The sequence below is a fragment of the Trichoplax adhaerens genome, genomic scaffold (assembly GCF_000150275.1).
Source record: "Trichoplax adhaerens TRIADscaffold_9 genomic scaffold, whole genome shotgun sequence".
NCBI classification, from domain to species: Eukaryota; Metazoa; Placozoa; class Uniplacotomia; order Trichoplacea; family Trichoplacidae; genus Trichoplax; species Trichoplax adhaerens.
Window position 1 is genome coordinate 1,025,562 of NW_002060951.1, and position 19,430 is coordinate 1,044,991.

Sequence of the window (19,430 nt, forward strand, 5' to 3'; positions counted from 1 at the left end):
AGAGTAGAGCAAATACACAATATTATAAAATTGTCACCGGAAAAGGCATTAAAAAGCTGTCTGTTGCTATGGAATGATGTGACAATTCATACATTATTGTAGTTAGTACAAAAGTATCCAAACTAGGAAATAACTGGTTACTGAAAATAGCATTATAACGGTGTTCAACAAAAAGAATCATCACACACGAGATAAAAGTAGTTTACTGAAGTGAAGTGGACGATAATATCGTTAATAAAACAATCATAGCAACAAAAAGAATTGACAATCTAGACTAACCTTGACAATAGTAGCCTTCTTTTTTATAACCCCATATGAAACTTTTACCTAAAAGTCAAAATATTATTATCAATACTTTGTTGTATGAGTATATTATAGCAACAGAATTTTTCGATTAAGCTATTTTAACTTTTAACTTTTCAACTGCAAAATTGAATTTTTATTTACATGCTAGTAAATCTAATCAATGCGATCCATAGATAAACATCCTCAATGAATCGACCGATGTCATCAATTTAATCCAATTTAAGATCATAATGGTACCCAAGAAAAAATATCCATTACTATGCCGCAGACACAGATAACATATCTTGAATACCTTAACAATAGTATTTGTAGATGAATATAAAATTCATTTACAAATTACTTTAATTGTGCAGTACTGTTATACACCATGAAAGGGGGAAAAAAAAGGAAGAAAGATTATAAATCAATACTGGATAACAATATCGCCGATTATAATTATTAACATAATATATAAAAGTTGTAAGATTAATTCATTTTTGGTTATAACATTAAAATGGAAAGCCATGAGCAGTATGCGATTTTGATACTTCATTTGGATATCTTTTCCATACATAATATCTATCTACACTCAATACAGTATTGAATGGGTCTAAATTCTCCATCTTGCTCTGTTATCAAGATATTCTTTTCGTTTGCATTGATTTGATGGTGATTAATTATATTATCAGTAAAAGAAAATGAATAAAACTGCCATCATTTGGATACAAAGGGCAAACACTAGGCTTTCCATTAAATTATACCATACAAGAATGATACGTGGCATCTAAAACTTTTGATTAGTTAACTAAACTATTGATTTCTACAGTATAATGATGAAATTTATAAAACCGTGTATCCCTGAATCCTATCTTAATTGAAGTAGTCAACCCGTTTCCCTGACATAAGGCAATTTAATCAAGTGAATTGAACATCATTCAGGATATTAAATAGCAATATTTTATTTTATTGAGAATGAATATGCAATTCCATTTAATATCCTTATAATTACGGTTTATAGCAATATCTTTTATAGATAAAATTGTCATTATGATCTTTTGGCAACAAATTCATTTCAGTCATTTTCCATATCCCCCTATGTAGTTACATTTTACAGCAATCTCTTTTATGGATATGGATAATTAAATTGTCAACATGATCTATTGATAGCTTGTATCCAATGCATTTTTGGATTTCGATATAGGAAATTGGACTCCATCGATATCCCTTACAATTCCATTTTAGAGCAATATCGAATGTGGATAAGATCGCCGTTACGATCTTTTTTAGTGACTTGTATCTATCCGTGCCATCTTTGAAAACGACTGTACAAAATTGGATTCAATTGAAAATTCTCCTATAAGCATCATGCCATCAGATAGGCATTATTTTATGCGAGTTCAAATGGCCCTTACCAGCTACAAATTGAACTTTTCCCTTTCCGTTCTATTTTGAATTCATACCTTATTTGAATATCTTCCTTGTGTATCTATTGTATCCAATCTATTTTCTTGGCCTTTTTTTTGTTTTGAAATGGAATTGATGTATACTAAGTTTACATCCTAGCCTTTAATGGACATGATTGTAAATTCATCACGACGAGACAAGCGCGTTGAATTTGTTCAATAGTAATGACTGCTTTTCATTTTAATCATCCGGAACTATCCTCCAACTTTTGATCGTTCAACGATCAAAAGTATCATCATTATCATGAGAGATGTTTTCAACCTTCGTATCGATGCTATTTGCGATCCATCATTCTCCATGTGAATAAAAATTACTCTTGCCTTTCTTAATCTAGTTATCCCATGTTGCTAATTTTGAAAATGAATCAAATTGCAATCAACATCTTTGTAACGATGTCTAAGTAAATAAAATCACGTCCATTTCCGAAGGTATACTGTATAGGGTCAATTCATTTGCATCGCTACTAGTAGACAAGATGTCGATCTTTCATATGTTATAAGAATGTCCTTGATACGCCTATCATATTATGCAAGTTTGTGCAAGTTAGTATCCCTCTTCTACGATCTTTAATGAGTCAAAGAATCGAATTGTAATATTGTGCAAGTTTGTATCCCTCTTCTACGATCTTTCATGAGTCAAAGAATCGAATTGTAATATTGTGCAAGTTTGTATCCCTCTTCTACGATCTTTAATGAGTCATAAGAATGAAATTGTAACATTGTGCAAGTTTGTATCCCTTCTTCTACTGTGTCGATATCCTCCTACTTGAGTTAGGTACTGGAGTAAGGATGCTTTCATTTAATCCAAGGATATGGTCCCTTCTATCTGTTCAATTTGAAGGTCATCAAGGTGCAATTTCATCATTCTACCTTACTTTTAGGATACGATCCAGTGTATTGGATCGATCAAGAAGAGCACTAGTTATTCATGTTGAGCGCAACCATTTCTCCTATTTTATGCATTACTAGTGGAGAATTCAATTGACGACATGTCTGCTTAGGATAGCCAATCTCTACTTTTACTATTCAAATCTCCACCTTGGAAAGAGACCATCCTAAAGTCCACCAAATAGAGTATAATATGACTACCTACGCCCAAGTTAAGATGCAATCCAAGATACAATTTCCCTTGCAACGAACGGAGACATTCTCTTAATTGAATCAATCCCCTACTATTGATATTCTAATTATCCTCATTCAATATCGATTCTTTAGGCTAGCCTTAAATGAGAATGATATTATCTTGATCAGCAGGAGGTCCAAATTGAGTTTTACATTTCATTTTTCTTCACCTAGTATTGGCGCAGTTCAAAACAACTATTTGTCCGTAGAAAAGAGGATATTATTCCTTTTCAACGGGCCTCCAGCTGGGATAACAAGATACTGCCGACTGTAAGGAAAAATTCCAAGTGCTACAGTCATACAGTAGGGGAAAACTCAATGGAAATCATTATCTTGCTGTTTAAACTCTATTTATCATTTTCAATCTCATCTACCATCCACGTCCTTGCGGTTTATACTTTAGGCAATAGTGCATTCTCTATTTTATCGTCTTACAGTTAAAGTCTTTTGGTAGTTTTCAATCTCATCCGCATCCATATCCTAGCGATTGATGTTTTAGGCAATAATGCATTCTCATCTTGCTGTTCAAACTCTTTTTATCATTTTCAATCTCATCTGCATCCATGTCCTTGCGGTTTATGCTTTAGGCAATAATACGTAGTTGATTCTCTACTTCATCATCTTACTGTTGAACTCTTTTGGCAGTTTTCAATCTCATCTCTCTACTTGCGGTATCGATTGATGCCGCCTCCATGACGCATTTAGTAGATGAAAAATCTTTCTCTAAATATTGACTGACTGCAGCTGATCAAGTTTCGGCTGTAGAATGCATCATTTGAGAACATGTTGCATCACCTAATCCATTCCTTTAGAGGAAATCAACATTCAACTTAATTGAACGGCTGTTGTAAAATGGTAAATACTTTTGACGCCATGTAGCAGCTAAACTCAATTTGATTGCGACCAAAATAGTTAATAGTGAAGTCATTTTTTCTGTGTAGAAGAAAACATTGAGGAATGAAAGCGTTCATGTTAACACCTGCAATATTGGATTTATTCTACGCTTTCAACGAGAATTTCACTTGTGCAGATGGTAGAGCGAGTAGTAAAATTGAACATTGGTAGAGTGCGATAGCAGAATGCTACTTTAAGATGTAGACCGAGTGCAGCTGGTTCAAGTATAAATAACCTTAGTCAACATGAAGAAAAGAATGTAAACAGCTCTTTTAATGGTGCAATAACTAAGCGTTTCCTTTCAATCTTTTGTCGACTTGACTGCAGTACAAGTATGGAGGAAAGCGACAAGACCACTACAGTAACCATTTGATTGACAATATCAACAAGCACAGAATGGATTGAAAGAGCTTATGAAATTCTTTTATTGCAATCCATTTTATACCCTTTGCAAGTGGCCATTCTGTAACAACACGGAAGGAAGTACAGTAGTTCTGAAAGCAACTTGCCTTTAATTTTCCCCCCCCCCCAAAAAAAGAATTTTCTTCTACAAGAAAAAAAGTTTACTATTCTTGAATGGAGTCCTTTCATAGATTGAAGAGTAAAACACATGCTGTACATTGCTGTACAACATGTGAAATTGTCCCCCCACCAAAAAAGAAGAATTTTTTTGTACAAGAAAAAAACGTTTACTGTTCTTTAATGGAGTCCTTCCATACATTGAAGAGTAAAACACCCAAAAAGAAGAATTTTCTTGTACAAGAAATAAACGTTTACTATTCTTGAATAGAGTCCTTCCATAGATTGAAGGGTAAAACACATGCTGTGCATTGCTGTACAGCAGGATAAAAACGTTTACTATTCTTCAATGGAGTCCTTCCGTAGATTGAAGAGTAAAATACATCATGTACATTGCTGTATAGCATAAGAATCAAGTCCACAAAATTAAAAAGAAGAATTCTCTTCTACAAGATAAAAACGTTTACTATTCTTCAATCAAGTTCTTCCGTAGATTGAAGAGTAAAATACATCATGTACATTACTGTATAGCATAAGAATCAAGTCAACTCGTAGGATACTCTTTCCATTGCCAAAATGATAGAAAATAAAATAAAAAAAATAGAGCAAGACAAGATACATGACCCAGACTTTGGATTGAGTCAAGTTGGCTTTTTCACTACAAAATGACAACACCCTAAGGCTAAATTAAATGGAAGGGTAAACTATTCTGGCCAATTCTATGATACAACCATTTGATTGAAAAAAAAATGAACAAATTGCTATTCTTAACAAAGTGGCTTTCTAATTGCAAATAGTATTTACAGTCTACTGTACATATTATTCAAGTAACAAGAGATTAACACACCACCTTGAATACTAGTTAATGAAGTAATGCTGTCGCACAATTCTACAAATAGAAATGGACGAGATTGAAGGTGATTCTTGACCCTTGCTATCATCACTGGCATCCAGTACACTAGCAAAATTGCTTTATTGCAAATAAGCTGTACAACATCTTAACGTAGTCATTCAAGGCGATTGCAACCTATTCTCGACCCTTGCTGTAATTACCAATATGCAATACAGTAAGAAAACTAGTTCATTGCAAAGAATGCAAAATGATTCACAAATAGGTCATGCAAGATCTCCCTTAACATAGTAATATTGGGCTTTTTTTTTCCCATTGCCAATGAACCAAAATTCAAATCAGAATAAAAACTACCTTTGGCACTTTTTGACCCCAAAAACTAAAGCGTCTATACTGTAGACTCTATCTGCCCTACTTTTGATTGAAATAATGCAAGTTTTCTATTGCAAAATTATAAAATAAGACAAAGTTAAAAGACTATTCTCGATCGATCCTTCCTTTCATGAATCAAGTAGGCAAGTGATAGGCTTGCTTTTTCCCCCCCCCCCCCCATTACCAATGGAGAGAAATTGAAGTAAAAGAATGATGGCTATATATATGGCTATCCTACACACTTTTCAGGAAGTAACATAAGTGTTTTCCATGGCAACATTATTACAGCAAGATGTGATTTAAGACCATTCTCGACACTCGCTACAAAGTTCCGTAACTCGTTGATTGCAAAATTATTCAAAGGGAAGAGTCTTTCACAGCACCTTACATGGGAGTTATTCAAGCTAAGGAAAAGACTATTACACTATCTTGAACACTGGTCATTGCAAAATTCTAATAAAGACTGTTATTGCTTTCACAGCAACTTGCATGCAAACCAATTCAGAAAAGACCACCTTCAACACTTGTCATTACAAAATCATAAAGAAGAAAAAAAAAAGGGACTCTTGTTTCTTTGACAGTAACTTGCATGGAGTGATTCAATTAAGTGTCAGAAAAGACGAGTGGAAATTTCCAGTAGTCTAGGATTGGACCGTGTTTGCTATTGGAAGAAATTTTAGTTGTCATTGCAAAATGATAAGTAAAATGATGCATTCTACAGCATTTCTTGACCATGCATGTCCTGTCGTAGTTTAGGATGTATCCTTCTCCATGAAAACCTAATAAGAATTTCTCCATAGACTACAGCAATCGTTGTCAACTCTGTGACGGCATATTGGAATTGAATGATTTGTCAGACAGTCGACATGGGCAAGTACTGTACTTTCCTGTTGCCCATCCATCCATCATGGAGGAAGAAAAATAATTTACTCCATATTGACTACCCGCAAATAGTCCATCAACAGCGATATCCATCTCTGCAATATCATCCAATGATACAAATAGAAAAGGAAAACAATTTGCATTGTATACCATTAGGATTACTTTCTTGGCAAATAGAACCCGAGTTATAATAGCACTATCCAATCCATAGCATAAAAACAATAGCATTTGGATAGAAAGTTCAAAGAAATGCACGTTTAGCAAAGTATTTTCTTAGCATTAAGCAATATTGGAAAGAATCCTTTCAACCCTATTCACGATTTAATGATGGAGGACAACCAACGCTTGATGTTGTCAATGGTATCATAGCCATTACAAATGGTGGCTACACAAGATGGAGGAGGGTATTGCAATTCAATTTTGAATATGGAATATCACTTTAAAGATTGTACTCCAAGGCATTGTCCAATTGGACTTTTCATCAACTTAATTCAAAAGTAACTTAGTCAGTAGGATTGTCTATTTTGGGCTTGCGATACAATATGGAAACAAACAGCCTGTGATTTACACCTTTTCCCATCGTCTACTAGCAAGTTGGAATTATTCTCTAGACTAGCGTGATTTTTTTCTAACTTGATTCAAAGGTAACTTAGTCAGTAGGATTATCTATTTTGGGCTTGCGATACAAGATGGAAATCAACAGCCTGCGATTTCCACTTTTTCTCCATGTTCCCATCGTCGACGACCCAGTTGGAATTAATGTCAATACTAGCGTGATTTTTTCGAACTTGATTCAAAGGTAACTTAGTCAGTAGGATTGGCCATTTGCGGCTTGCGATACAAGATGGAAACAAACACCTTACGATTTATACATGACGTCTACAACCCAGTTGGAATTCTATTCTGTATATTTTGGACTTTTCACAACTTTAATTCAAAGGCAACTTAGTCAGTAGGATTGGCCATTTGCGGCTTGCGATACAGCATTGAAACAAACGCGCTACCATTTTCATTTGTAACTTGTCTCCATTTTCCCATCGTCTACAACCCAGTGGGAATGACAGTATACTTAATACTAGCGTGATTTTTTCCGCATATCCTGCATACAATACTGTACTTAATCGATTGCTGATGAAGGGAGGGATGTACATCATTTTCCAACATGGTAGACATGACAGCAGATAGCGACAAAGTCATGGCTGATCTTGCCCTACAATCGATGGACTTGCTCCAACTTTGCAAAATACAAATCATCCATTCAAGCGTCATTGGAATGGAACCTTTGCCAATACTATTTCAACACATTCAAAATCGTACCCATCATTTGTACTATCCATTCTAATCCGTTCAACATGGCCAAGTTGCATAATATATAGAAAGGAATACTGCTTTCATTCTGTACATTAGTGCAAGTAGCCCCCCCCCCAAAAAAAAAGAAAAAAAATTCAACAAAAAGCAATGATAAACTTACTGAATTGACACCAAACTGGAGCATCGAAATAAGTTCGTTTAAAACGATGATCTTTATTTTCATCTAGTTGGAGTTGGACAACAACATAACCAATTCCACATCGACGATGGCCACCGTTGAAAAAAAAAAAAAACATAATTTAAAAAAAGCGGTCAATGACGATTAATACATTTTGGATTCTAAGTAGACGCAAGAACAGCAAGAAGGGATGGGATTGGAATGAAATTCAAAAGAAATGGTTATTTTAGGCGTGGATATTTTAATGATAATGTAATTATGGTTATAATGACATAGAAACCGGTTATTTAGTAATCAGTTTTACTATTTTGCTACCAATTGACAGATGAAAATAGTCAATCAATAGAGGATTTCTTTTTCAACGCAAGTTCTTAGGCTGTCTAATCTGTGATTAAAACATCAATCAATGGATTGTGGAGGAGAGGTAGACAAGACATTTTACAAGACAGTCCAATCTATTTTGATTTTTTTTGTGGGGGGGGGGGGTAAAAGTTAGTGTTTTGCATGGTGGAAAAAGACCTATTCTAACGACTACTTTATTGAGGAAGGATGCTTCTAGAATCATTTTAAGGCGTCTTGACGTTGTTGTCTTCCATATCGACCATGATGGACACATTCATTATTATCCGACGTGTAAGATAGGAAGGGAGTTATTCGAAAGAATAACTCCCGACAAGCCATGACAGTCCTTGTGTTCCTAGAGAAGCTATTTTCGTCTAGGATACACATGAAGCATTTCATTTCCATCACAAATCATGACCCAACATGTATCAATAAGAAAAGAATAGACTCAAATTAGGCTATTTGAAATTCAAAAACTGATTGGACTACGACTTTCCAACACGGCCTAGGTAGCGCAAAAATAGGACGATGATTGTAATCATCATTTTATGTGTAAGTGCAATAGCAGTTACATCGATACTGCATGTGGAAGAAATCTGGATCGATTGAACAAATGAATTTACAAATTGGCAACGATGAAGAGGACAAAAGTGGATACAGCTGAAGGCAAACCCACCATGTATTGGTATAGCATTAGGCGATGGCGGCCATTTGATACACCAATTTAGCCCATGGCCTATATGGAAAGCGATGGTCATGAATTTGAAAATGATGCGCTAGTCTGAAAACGTTCTATTAGCGTGCGAGCGGATTGTGTACGGACATTGCTTTTACACTATCGATGGAAAATTTTCTTTTTTCCAAACTATAACTACTGTATTTCCAATTGCTTGATCAATGCAACTACAACGAGTCGCTGCTTGATGATGGCAATGAAAGCAAGGCCATTTTTTGGGTGGAGGGGGGGGGGATTATCATTACAGTAGCATCCATTGCATTGATATCTCCTATCGCTAAGAGTCGATTCAAGACTTTGTAAGCATGGAAGACTAGCCTGATCGGCCATCCTACCATGTTTGTATTTTTACGGATGGGTTTTGATGCTTGTTCTTCCTCTATTCTTTTGACTTTCTTTGTACCAGTAAAGCTTGACTACAAGGAGACGTTATGCAAGTGAAATCGCTTGTACAAGTAAAAAAGAGTGTGATACTGGTGTAGTTTAGACAAGAAACGCAACATAATCCATGTTGGAAAATTACCTTCCAAGTCTTCGGATATAGTCTGATGAACATGTTGTAGCGACGGCATAGTGTTGGCGACGTTGGATGGCAATGGAGAATCCATTAATTGGACAAATTGGACATAATTACCAGGGAACATGCCTTTTAAGCCAGTACGAAGATTGGTACCTGTCATCCAATCTGTAGAAGCTACATCCAGCCATGCATCAAAATCGTTACCCCATTCGTAGGCATCCACAAAAATAACATCGCCATCGCCAATTTCAATTTCTCCTTCATAATCTGGATCAGGAGTAAAGGGAAAGGACGCTTTAAATTTGGCATAACGACCAGCCATCTTTTACAATTGCATCATTTGACGTGGCAAAATGCAGGCGATACTAAGCAAAAATGACGATCCCAGTGGTTGGATTGCAATCAGCATGGAGATGGATTACAAACAAATTGCCATCATGGCTGCCTGCAAATCGTCTAGCCACAGAGGTTGCAAATGGAGGCACTTGAGCTAAAGTCGATCTAGCGTTCTATAGAGGGGCTTGCCGACGAGGGACTGACTTCTCCTACACTGGTCTTCGAGTGGAGGTCTGCCACGGCCCACAGGGTGTTTTTAACCCTTTACTACTGCACTGACTACGGTCTGCCACGGTCGCGAGGGTGCTTTCAACCCTTTACTACTACAATACACTGACACTGTCTGCCAGGGTCGAGAGGGTGCTTTACTACTGCCAGGGTCGAGTGGGTGCTTTACCACTGCAGTACACTGACACAGTCTGCCAGGGTCGAGTGGGTGCTTTACGGCACTGCAGTACACTGACACAGTCTGCCAGGGCCGAGAGGGTGCTTTCAACCCTTTACTACAGTACTACAGTACACTGACACTGTCTGCCAGGGTCGAGAGGGTGCTTTACAGTACTGTACTGCATTTACTACAGTCTACCAGGGCCGAGTGGGTGCTTTACCACTGCAGTACACTGACTACAGTCTACCAGGGTCGAGTGGGTGCTTTACCACTACAGTACACTGACACAGTCTGCCAGGGCCGAGAGGGTGCTTTCAACCCTTTACTACTATAGTACACTGACACTGTCTGCCAGGGTCGAGAGGGTGCTTTCAAACTGCATTTACTACAGTCTACCAGGGCCGAGTGGGTGCTTTACCACTACAGTACACTGACTACAGTCTACCAGGGTCGAGTGGGTGCTTTACCACTACAGTACACTGACACAGTCTGCCAGGGCCGAGAGGGTGCTTTCAACCCTTTACTACAGTACAGTACTACAGCACACTGACACTGTCTGCCAGGGTCGAGAGGGTGCTTTACCACACCAGTACACTGACGCAGTCTACCAGGGCCGAGTGGACGCTTTACCACTACAGTACTGTACAGTGTACACTGACACTGTCTGCCAGGGTCGAGAGGGTGCTTTACCACTGCATTTACTACAGTCTACCAGGGCCGAGTGGGTGCTTTACCACTACAGTACACTGACTACAGACTGCCAGGGTCGAGAGGGTGCTTTACCACTTACCACTACAGTACACTGACACTGTCTGCCAGGGCCGAGTCGGTGCTTTCAACCCTTTACTACTACAATACACTGACACTGTCTGCCAGGGTCGAGAGGGTGCTTTACTACTGCATTTACTACAGTCTACCACGGCCGAGTGGGTGCTTTACCACTACAGTACACTGACTACAGTCTGCCAGGGTCGAGTGGGTGCTTTACCACTACAGTACACTGACACAGTGTGCCAGGGCCGAGAGGGTGCTTTCAACCCTTTACTACTACAGTACACTGACACTGTCTGCCAGGGTCGAGAGGGTACACTGACACTGTCTGCCAGGGTCGAGAGGGTACACTGACACTGTCTGCCAGGGTCGAGAGGGTGCTTTACCACTGCATTTACTACAGTCTACCAGGGCCGAGTGTAATGCCTTTACTGTACAGTCTTTTTGGGTGGTTTACAGTACAGTATTTTGCAAGGATATGGACTGGACTGCCGACGGTCTGTCCGTATCCTTTCCTGCAACTTGATCAAGTGGACGCTACTCTACCAACGTGCCAAACAACCAAAATGCCTTCCAAATGGAGAGTCCAGTACGATGATCTAGCCGTAAAAGTCCAAAAAAATGGCAGGCGAGATCATTTACAAAGGTACTATGGATGAAAACACCTTCTTTTCTACCTTGCCATGATAACTTTCAGGTACATCCACGACTGCATCGTCTATGGAGGGTAGAGTAGTGTACACCGTATTGTATCCAATGCTTGATTTGCCTTCTCAACCCAATCGAGAACACCATTCTGACGTAGCGAAAGCATCCAACTGTTGCTACAGCGATGCTGTACAAAACATCACTCCATTCAATCCCCTTCTCTATCCTAATAACAACGATATGCCATGCAGTTCCAAGAGAGATGAGCACCATACAGCAGGCGTACTGTTTTAGTCGCTTCAAAAATCATCTCTGAAAGTAAACAAATAAGCCATTGTGCCAAGAATTGCTGGAGTAGAAAATTTCCCCTTTCTCTCACTCCAGCTGCATCACTAAGGTTATTGATGACCGACGCCACTGCAAATGCCCATAAGTAGAAGAGCAGATCGACCTAGTAGCTATACGCTGTATACAGCATTGTGAAAGGCAGTGTTTACTTTTTGAAACAACTGTCAGCCAGCCTGTGCTATCTACATGCACAGCATATTACATGGACATAGCCCTTTCTAGTCAACACTGTTGTTCTCTCTTCAGTCTGGACTAGTGTGTTTGCATTATGAAAATAAGCTGTCATGACTGCATCAGATCTGATCAAGAATGACAATTCTTCAATCCAGATGTGTCAAGAGTTCGTTTCACTGGGGGATTTACCTCTTCGGTTCATCAGGTTAATTTATTTCGATTCCGGTTTCAATTTCTTACAATTCTCCTTGAAAGCGAAACCAAACGACTATCTCTTTATTGTGCTGATTGACCCTATTATTGGATAGGATTTAGTTTGAATAAACCTTTATAGATGCTGTTATGGATGATGGACTGGTAATGTCTAGGAATTAGGGCAGATAAATTGCATAGCTGCCTAACTGAGAAGATAACCGTATAATACTAATATCGTAACTGTATTGACACGTTCACTAATAATTTACTAATACGTATGTAATATATATGTATATATATATATCACTTGTGGGAAAGGCAACCCGGAATAAAGAAGTGGACTCCACGCTTAAGGCTAGTTTGCAATGTCTAACCAAGTATTGCGTGATTGACCTAGTGTCGTGATAGGGAACATAACGGTTGCCTTAAAGTGTTTCAAGTTCAGCGCAGCCTTGAAAATAGATCGATGATCATTTTAATTATCCATGGAAGTAATACCCCAAATTGAAATGATTTTCAATCCATAAAAATCCCCAACTAACCCCAAGCAATATCATTCCAACAGCATGGTATGCCGATTAAGCTAGAAACAAAACCACTATCCCTTTATTATACTGTATCATTATTGAATAAGAGCTTGTAGGAAATATGATAACGTGTTCAATGTCCAGATGAATCTTTTGCACGTATACTACATACTGTGAGCAAATAAAAATACAAGATATCCATACAAGCAAACCAATATACTGTACTGTCCATTTGCATAACCAAGTACAGTATATTGAAGATGATCTCAATATAGACAGTATCCTAAATTCACATAATGGAGTTGTCAACTAATTAAAAAGAAATGTCATTCGCACAGTATGATATGCTAGGCGGACTAAGCTAATCTTTATTCAAAGTTCTCAAAAGCTTATTCTTAGATCAAGCGATTCCTATAGGCTATCTACTACACCACCCATACTGCTGTATGTAGTCGATCTATCCAATACCTGTTAATAATCATGTCCACTTAGCTAGAATGGCTTATATTATTCACTATATGCATCAGGCCCACTGTGTACACTATATACTGTACTGTTATTATCCAGTTTGCCTGAATTGCTCGTAGCTTCGTTAAATACGCATACCAACAATAATATTTCTCCGATTTTATTGTCAATAATTCAACGTTATAAACCAAAAGATACAGGTGCAAGGTTATAAATACAAATAGAAGCACATTACTGCATAAGCAAAGACGATACCATACGGGCCATTACCAAGGTGACCACAAGATCGTCTAGTAATCCATGACGAGAGATGGCCTATGTATACTGTAGTATATATCCACTACAATTATTGCTAAATTAATTAATACAATTCCCTTCAATTCTTTTAAACGCGTAAAACAAATGAATTTTATAGTACACACAATTTGTAATATTCATTCAATCTCTTTCAAATATCCTCCTAAAATTACTATCACTCAAGAATTCAAATCCTACACTTAGCATAGCGTGGAAAATGCGTCCAAAATAAACACATACGATATCATGTTATTATGGTAGATAGATAGTTCAACTCAGAATTTGTACAAATTAATCAATTTACAATTTTCTGTATGCGGTAATAAGCAACAGCAAAAGCTTATTGACTGCCTTATTTTGGTTTCCAACTAGCTGGTTGAAAATCTTTGCCTGTGCTTGCTTGATCCTCAGAGTCTGCTTTATCATACATAGGTGCAGAAGCATGACCAACTTAAACAACCAATATAAAATAACAGTTTGTAAGTACTAAAGCAACAAATGCAAGATTTGCAATTATAACTACTATTGAATGAAGCCTGTGAGTAATATGCAATTTTACTGTTAAATAACGGGAGTATACGACAAGTACAGTATAATTTTGTTTATCCTAAGACGATCTAGTTTGTGCATTATACGAGGAGAATGGACATACCATATCTTGCTCTAGAAGAAGTAGGCAGTTCTTCTGCAATCAAATAACAAAGAGTATTTGTAAATATACTTGACGTCAGCAACATTGATAGTTTATTAGACTGCAGTTACATAACATTGAGAAAAAAGGGCTATATTTTACATCGGATCTGATCCATTATAGATACTAGAAGAGCAGTATTTTTATTATAACAGCATTATAGGCTTACACGTGTACAAGTAATAGCAAAACCTAAACATACCTTCAGGCTTTTGCAGCATCTGATTTAAAAACAGTCAAAGATCAAAACCATGTTCAAAAATTGCAGTAAATCATAAACGTCAATATGAATAAAAATCACAGTTTGTTTTGCTGTCCCTCAACTATTTTGTAGACGTACAGTATATTTACATTATTAACTATTTCGTATACGCAGTACAGTAAAGAAGGAGTTTGTTGATCCACTAAATTTATATCTTTCGCTAACATACTGTAGAACCGTTGAAAATATAAAAACATACCTGTGCTTCCTTTTCTTCTAACGCTATTACTCTCTTTGCAAGCAATTGTGCCCGCTGTTCACGCTCGATGAGCTCCTAAAATCAATATGATACTGTGTTAATCATAAAACTTTCAATGTCCATTAACATGATATCTTGGTAAGGAGATAGTGATTATTACATGTTATCTATATGATTCCTTTATACTACATACACGTCTAATGTTTAAAATACACTCATCTATATTATCTTCTTACTTCGACAGTGGGAGGTTCAACACGTTTACCTCGAAGCCATGCTGCAAAGAATTAATGACCAAAAACGTACATTAGCATCCAAATTAAGAAGCATTGGCATGACATCAAATTTTAGTGGCTTTTATGAGCAGCCTGTAGCACAGTAATAGCGCGGGGTTAAAGCCTAAGAATGATTCTATGCCAGCTAAAATGCCTCCATCAATTAAGTTTTAATAGTAAGAGTGGCTGGGATAACACCTCAATTATAATTGTAGATGAATTGCTGATCTTACACCTATAGAAAATGAAGCAAACAGTATCGACTAGAATCTGCTGTTGCACACTTTCCTGATAGTCTTAATTAATACCTTCCCATTCAACAGGAATAGAGCCTGGTACATAATCGCATTCTTTGCCTCCGGTTTCTACAATTCTCTTGATTCGTTTATCCGTTCCTTTCATAATAGCAAATAGAAATGTAGTAAGAGATAATCTTGTATACAGCAATGCACACCTTATTCAATGTAGCATACTAGTACGTATTGCACATGTACAAGTCAATTCTAAGCACTAATCGTTTTTTTGCTCTATAAGGTAAAATATCGAGCTGCTACAATGCTGTAGCATTATGATTTTTTGTCCAGTCAATCAATCAACAAATCCTAATCTCTAGTTAATGTGCATATGGACGTGATGATTGACTCTTGGATAAGCTACAAAAAGAAATTACCGCAAATGATTTCATGCCATAGTATGATGTCGTATCATTATTTACGCAAGTTAATATCTTACCAATGTAAAGTCGTATATTTCTAAACTAGAACCATATCCAATTTATGCATAGTCAGTAATGACCAATCTCACTAATTACATTAGGAATTGAAATTTTCTATCGCTTCAGCAGTACTCTGACTACATCTTGCATATTGTAGGTATATATCTGCAAAGTCCTACAAATAATCATCCTCCGAATTTAGATTATACGCATATCGTGTAATCTTGAGAAGACTTAAATTAACAGATAGTATCAAAAATTCAGCTTGCAACTCTTAGCTATCCTTTTCCCCGAATCTAGATTATACGCATATCGTGTAATCTTAAGGAGACTTAAATTAACAGATAGTATCAACAATTCAACTTGCAACTCTTAGCTATCCTTTTCCCCGAATCTAGATTATACGCATATCGTGTAATCTTAAGGAGACTTAAATTAACAGATAGTATCAACAATTCAGCTTGCAACTCTTAGCTATCCTATTCCCTCTGCAAACGAGTGGAATCCTATACAATGGCCACAATCTCTAACCTAGTTTATCCGATGTCAGTAAGACTAAATGTACGCTAAACCACCATTATTGAGTGGTATTAGCTATGAAAATAACAAAGGCATCTTACATCACCTGCATAGAGTCTATATACGTCCACATATTAAGCAGTGATTAACTGCTCACAACTTGAAGTTGCTGGATAAATTGGTTAAATTATAAGGCATACGCGTATTAAAAGTGCCTAGCTGAGCTAACGTTATTAAACACTTTGACGATCTGTAGGGCATACTGCAGTATTAGCATCAATTATTTCATATCCAACATAACTTTACCCGCAGTAATTTCGAAATATTGATTTCCAGATAAATCGGTACCGACCAATTGCCGAGATTTACTAAAGAGTCTTCGCAACCAGCTCATGGCGTTTTATATTGCGTGAGAAAATCACTAGAGAGAACTACTGTATTAAATCATATCATCCTGGTTTAACTTCCTTTCTGTAGTAATGTACTAAACGCTAGTGGGCTACACACGGTACACTATGGGCTACTACTGGTACAGTATCAGGACACAAAGTACAGTAAAATGCTAAAGCAACTACTATATAAAGTGCAGTATTTGCATAATTGGTGTTGTCCTTGCCAATTTACTTGATTGCTATTTCCAACCTTGCCCAGCTTTACTGCCAACCTACAGTTTCCAAGGGACAACATGATTAATACAGGGTAGGAGAGTATGTTGATGTCGATTCCTTTTCAATCCTTACTGTACCCTTGCAAACGTTAAAATGAACTGTTTCCATCTTACAATAAATCCAGGAAACTTGCTAATCGTACCGCCGTTATTACCGGAGCCAGTCGTGGAATCGGCAAGGCGATTGCTTTAAAATTTGCTCGCGATGGCGGAAATGTTGTCATTTTCGCTAAGACGGCAAAGCCACATCCTAAATTACCTGGAACAATTTATGATGCAGCTGAAGAAAGTAAGAGGAATGATATTCTATTGGCAGTCTTGTGTTGATGATATCCAACGAGTTACCTATTCCTAATTTCCAATCAAGACAGTATTGTAGAATAGCAAGCGGATGCAACATGTTATTATCCATTTTTATAGCACACTCATACACTTCTTACATGTTATAGTTGAAAAATGTGGCGGAAAAGCATTACCGTGTGAAGTTGATGTCAGAGATGCACAATCTGTTTCCTCAGCTGTCGAAGCAGCTGTCCGTAAATTTGGTGGCATCGATGTTGTTATTAACAATGCTAGTGCTATATCGCTTACGGGTACGGAGTCTACACCCTCGAACAGGTAGAAAGGAATTCAATCGATTGCAGCAACATTCTTCAATTGAAAATTACAGTCCCCTTTCTACTTTAGATTATGTCATTAGCGATTCCTATTCTGAACCATTAGATTATTTTAAAACTTCCTTCGACATTGAAAATACTACTATATAGGTATGACCTGATGAACAACGTTAATGCTCGTGGCACATTTATCACGTAAGATCTCTTTCGTTAAGAAGCTAACAGCAAACGATGCATTTGTCAATGTTATGTAACATATTATTAAAATTTATTTATAATTGCCCTAAAGTTGATACAGTAGGCTGTCAGTAGCTAATAATTCAATCACCTTCTGGATAAATGATATATATATAAACGATGGACTCGTATTAATATCAAGACAGTGTATATACATATAATATATTATTGTATTACACGTATATGCGTAGATCACAAGCCTGTATTCCTTATTTGAAGCAAAGCAAAAATCCACATATATTAAATCTTAGTCCACCTCTAGACATGGATCCCAAATGGTTCAAGAATCATTGTGGTGATTATTTTTAAATTAATCGCTTCATAATATTCATGACTATTGCATCAATTTCTCGTTAGATTACTTATAGTTACAATAACTAGCTGCCTTTTCATACTGAAGAAGAATTCAAATCTTAGTCGAAGGATGGATACGTTATACTAAGCAAGAAATCAATTCATTCCTTTTGTAGCTTATACCATATCCAAGTATGGCATGTCTATGTGTGCTATAGGGATGGCAGCTGAATTTAAAGGTCAAATTGCAGTCAATGCTTTATGGCCTAAAACAGGTTACAACCATTTCAATAAAATCACCTTAAAGTGTAGTGCAGTATTGTGCAGTGTAAACGCTATACGAGTACAGTATAATGTGCACATTCATTTATTGCGCATAGATACAGCACTGCAAACAGTACGATAATGACTTAGTAGTAAGTCGCAAAGGGAAAAGTGCTGTGACATTAATAATACTTTGCAACACCTTCTTTCCTTATTTTAGCAATCTTTACAGCTGCAGTCAAAATGTTGACTGGTTCCGAAGCAGCAAAGCACTGTCGCAAGCCTGATATTATGGCTGATGCTGCATATGCGATCGTAACAAAGAAAGCTGCAGAATTTACTGGTAATTGCACTATCGATGAAGATGTCTTAGCCGATGCTGGTGTAACCGATTTTGAGAGATACGCCTGCGAGCCGGGTAATACGATACGTAACGGAATATTTATAAAAAGTTAAAATAGGATGGTACTATCGTATGCTTATATCCAATCCGTAATTTGCTAATTATGGAATGAGTACCGTAGCAATTGACCTTTCACTATTTTAAAATTTCATCTCTTTAGGCAATTTATTGCTGGCAGATGCCTTCATCAATATTGATCATAATGACCCAAAGTTCATTACTGAATCAATCTTCGATGTTTCCTTAAAATCGCGAATGCAATAAGAAATTTTTCTTATTCCTATCGAGAGTACTACAAGTCATATATTTTTAGAAAACTTTACAACTTTGATCAATCTTAAAAGCTGTAAGATAACTTAAAGTTACTGTATTTACAGCCAATATCAATTTTAAATATGCTATCAAAAGCATAAGAATATATTGTAAGGTAATCTCGGTATATGCTTGTAAGAGCGCGTTTAACCACATCTGTAGCTGTAGTTGCTTTCATCGGTCCTCCTGAGGTTCGCTTACCATAAAATAATAACAGCATTTATCAAAAATTGACAGCAGAATAGAGCAAACTAGCTATTTGATCTTGGAAATTTCTCAACACCGTTTTTTATGTCTTACCTTTTAAATGGCTATTTTTACATGATTACGTGAATATCATTGGTGGATC

At 36.9% G+C, this 19,430-nt stretch overlaps 3 protein-coding genes across 3 annotated transcripts; 1 reads left to right on the forward strand and 2 right to left on the reverse strand.

Annotated features, from left to right (window-relative positions):
• Positions 1–8,437: 8,437 nt before the first annotated feature.
• Positions 8,438–9,796, reverse strand: TRIADDRAFT_58887 (uncharacterized protein; the record flags this gene model as incomplete). The annotated part of the gene is made up of 3 exons (XM_002115058.1): positions 8,438–8,592; positions 8,895–8,954; positions 9,478–9,796. The coding sequence occupies 3 exons, from the start codon at positions 9,794–9,796 to the stop codon at positions 8,438–8,440; spliced, it is 534 nt and encodes a 177-aa protein (XP_002115094.1).
• A 4,182-nt stretch (positions 9,797–13,978) lies between these two features.
• TRIADDRAFT_58888 (uncharacterized protein) lies at positions 13,979–16,548 on the reverse strand (the record flags this gene model as incomplete). The annotated part of the gene is made up of 6 exons (XM_002115059.1): positions 13,979–14,076; positions 14,520–14,538; positions 14,779–14,853; positions 15,015–15,055; positions 15,362–15,448; positions 16,488–16,548. The coding sequence occupies 6 exons, from the start codon at positions 16,546–16,548 to the stop codon at positions 13,979–13,981; spliced, it is 381 nt and encodes a 126-aa protein (XP_002115095.1).
• Positions 16,549–16,972: 424 nt separating this feature from the next.
• TRIADDRAFT_58889 (uncharacterized protein) lies at positions 16,973–19,033 on the forward strand (the record flags this gene model as incomplete). Its single annotated transcript, XM_002114868.1, has 8 exons — positions 16,973–16,986; positions 17,080–17,243; positions 17,404–17,572; positions 17,722–17,766; positions 18,000–18,103; positions 18,279–18,377; positions 18,587–18,784; positions 18,930–19,033. 8 exons carry the CDS (start codon positions 16,973–16,975, stop codon positions 19,031–19,033), a joined length of 897 nt encoding a protein of 298 aa, XP_002114904.1.
• Positions 19,034–19,430: the final 397 nt, after the last annotated feature.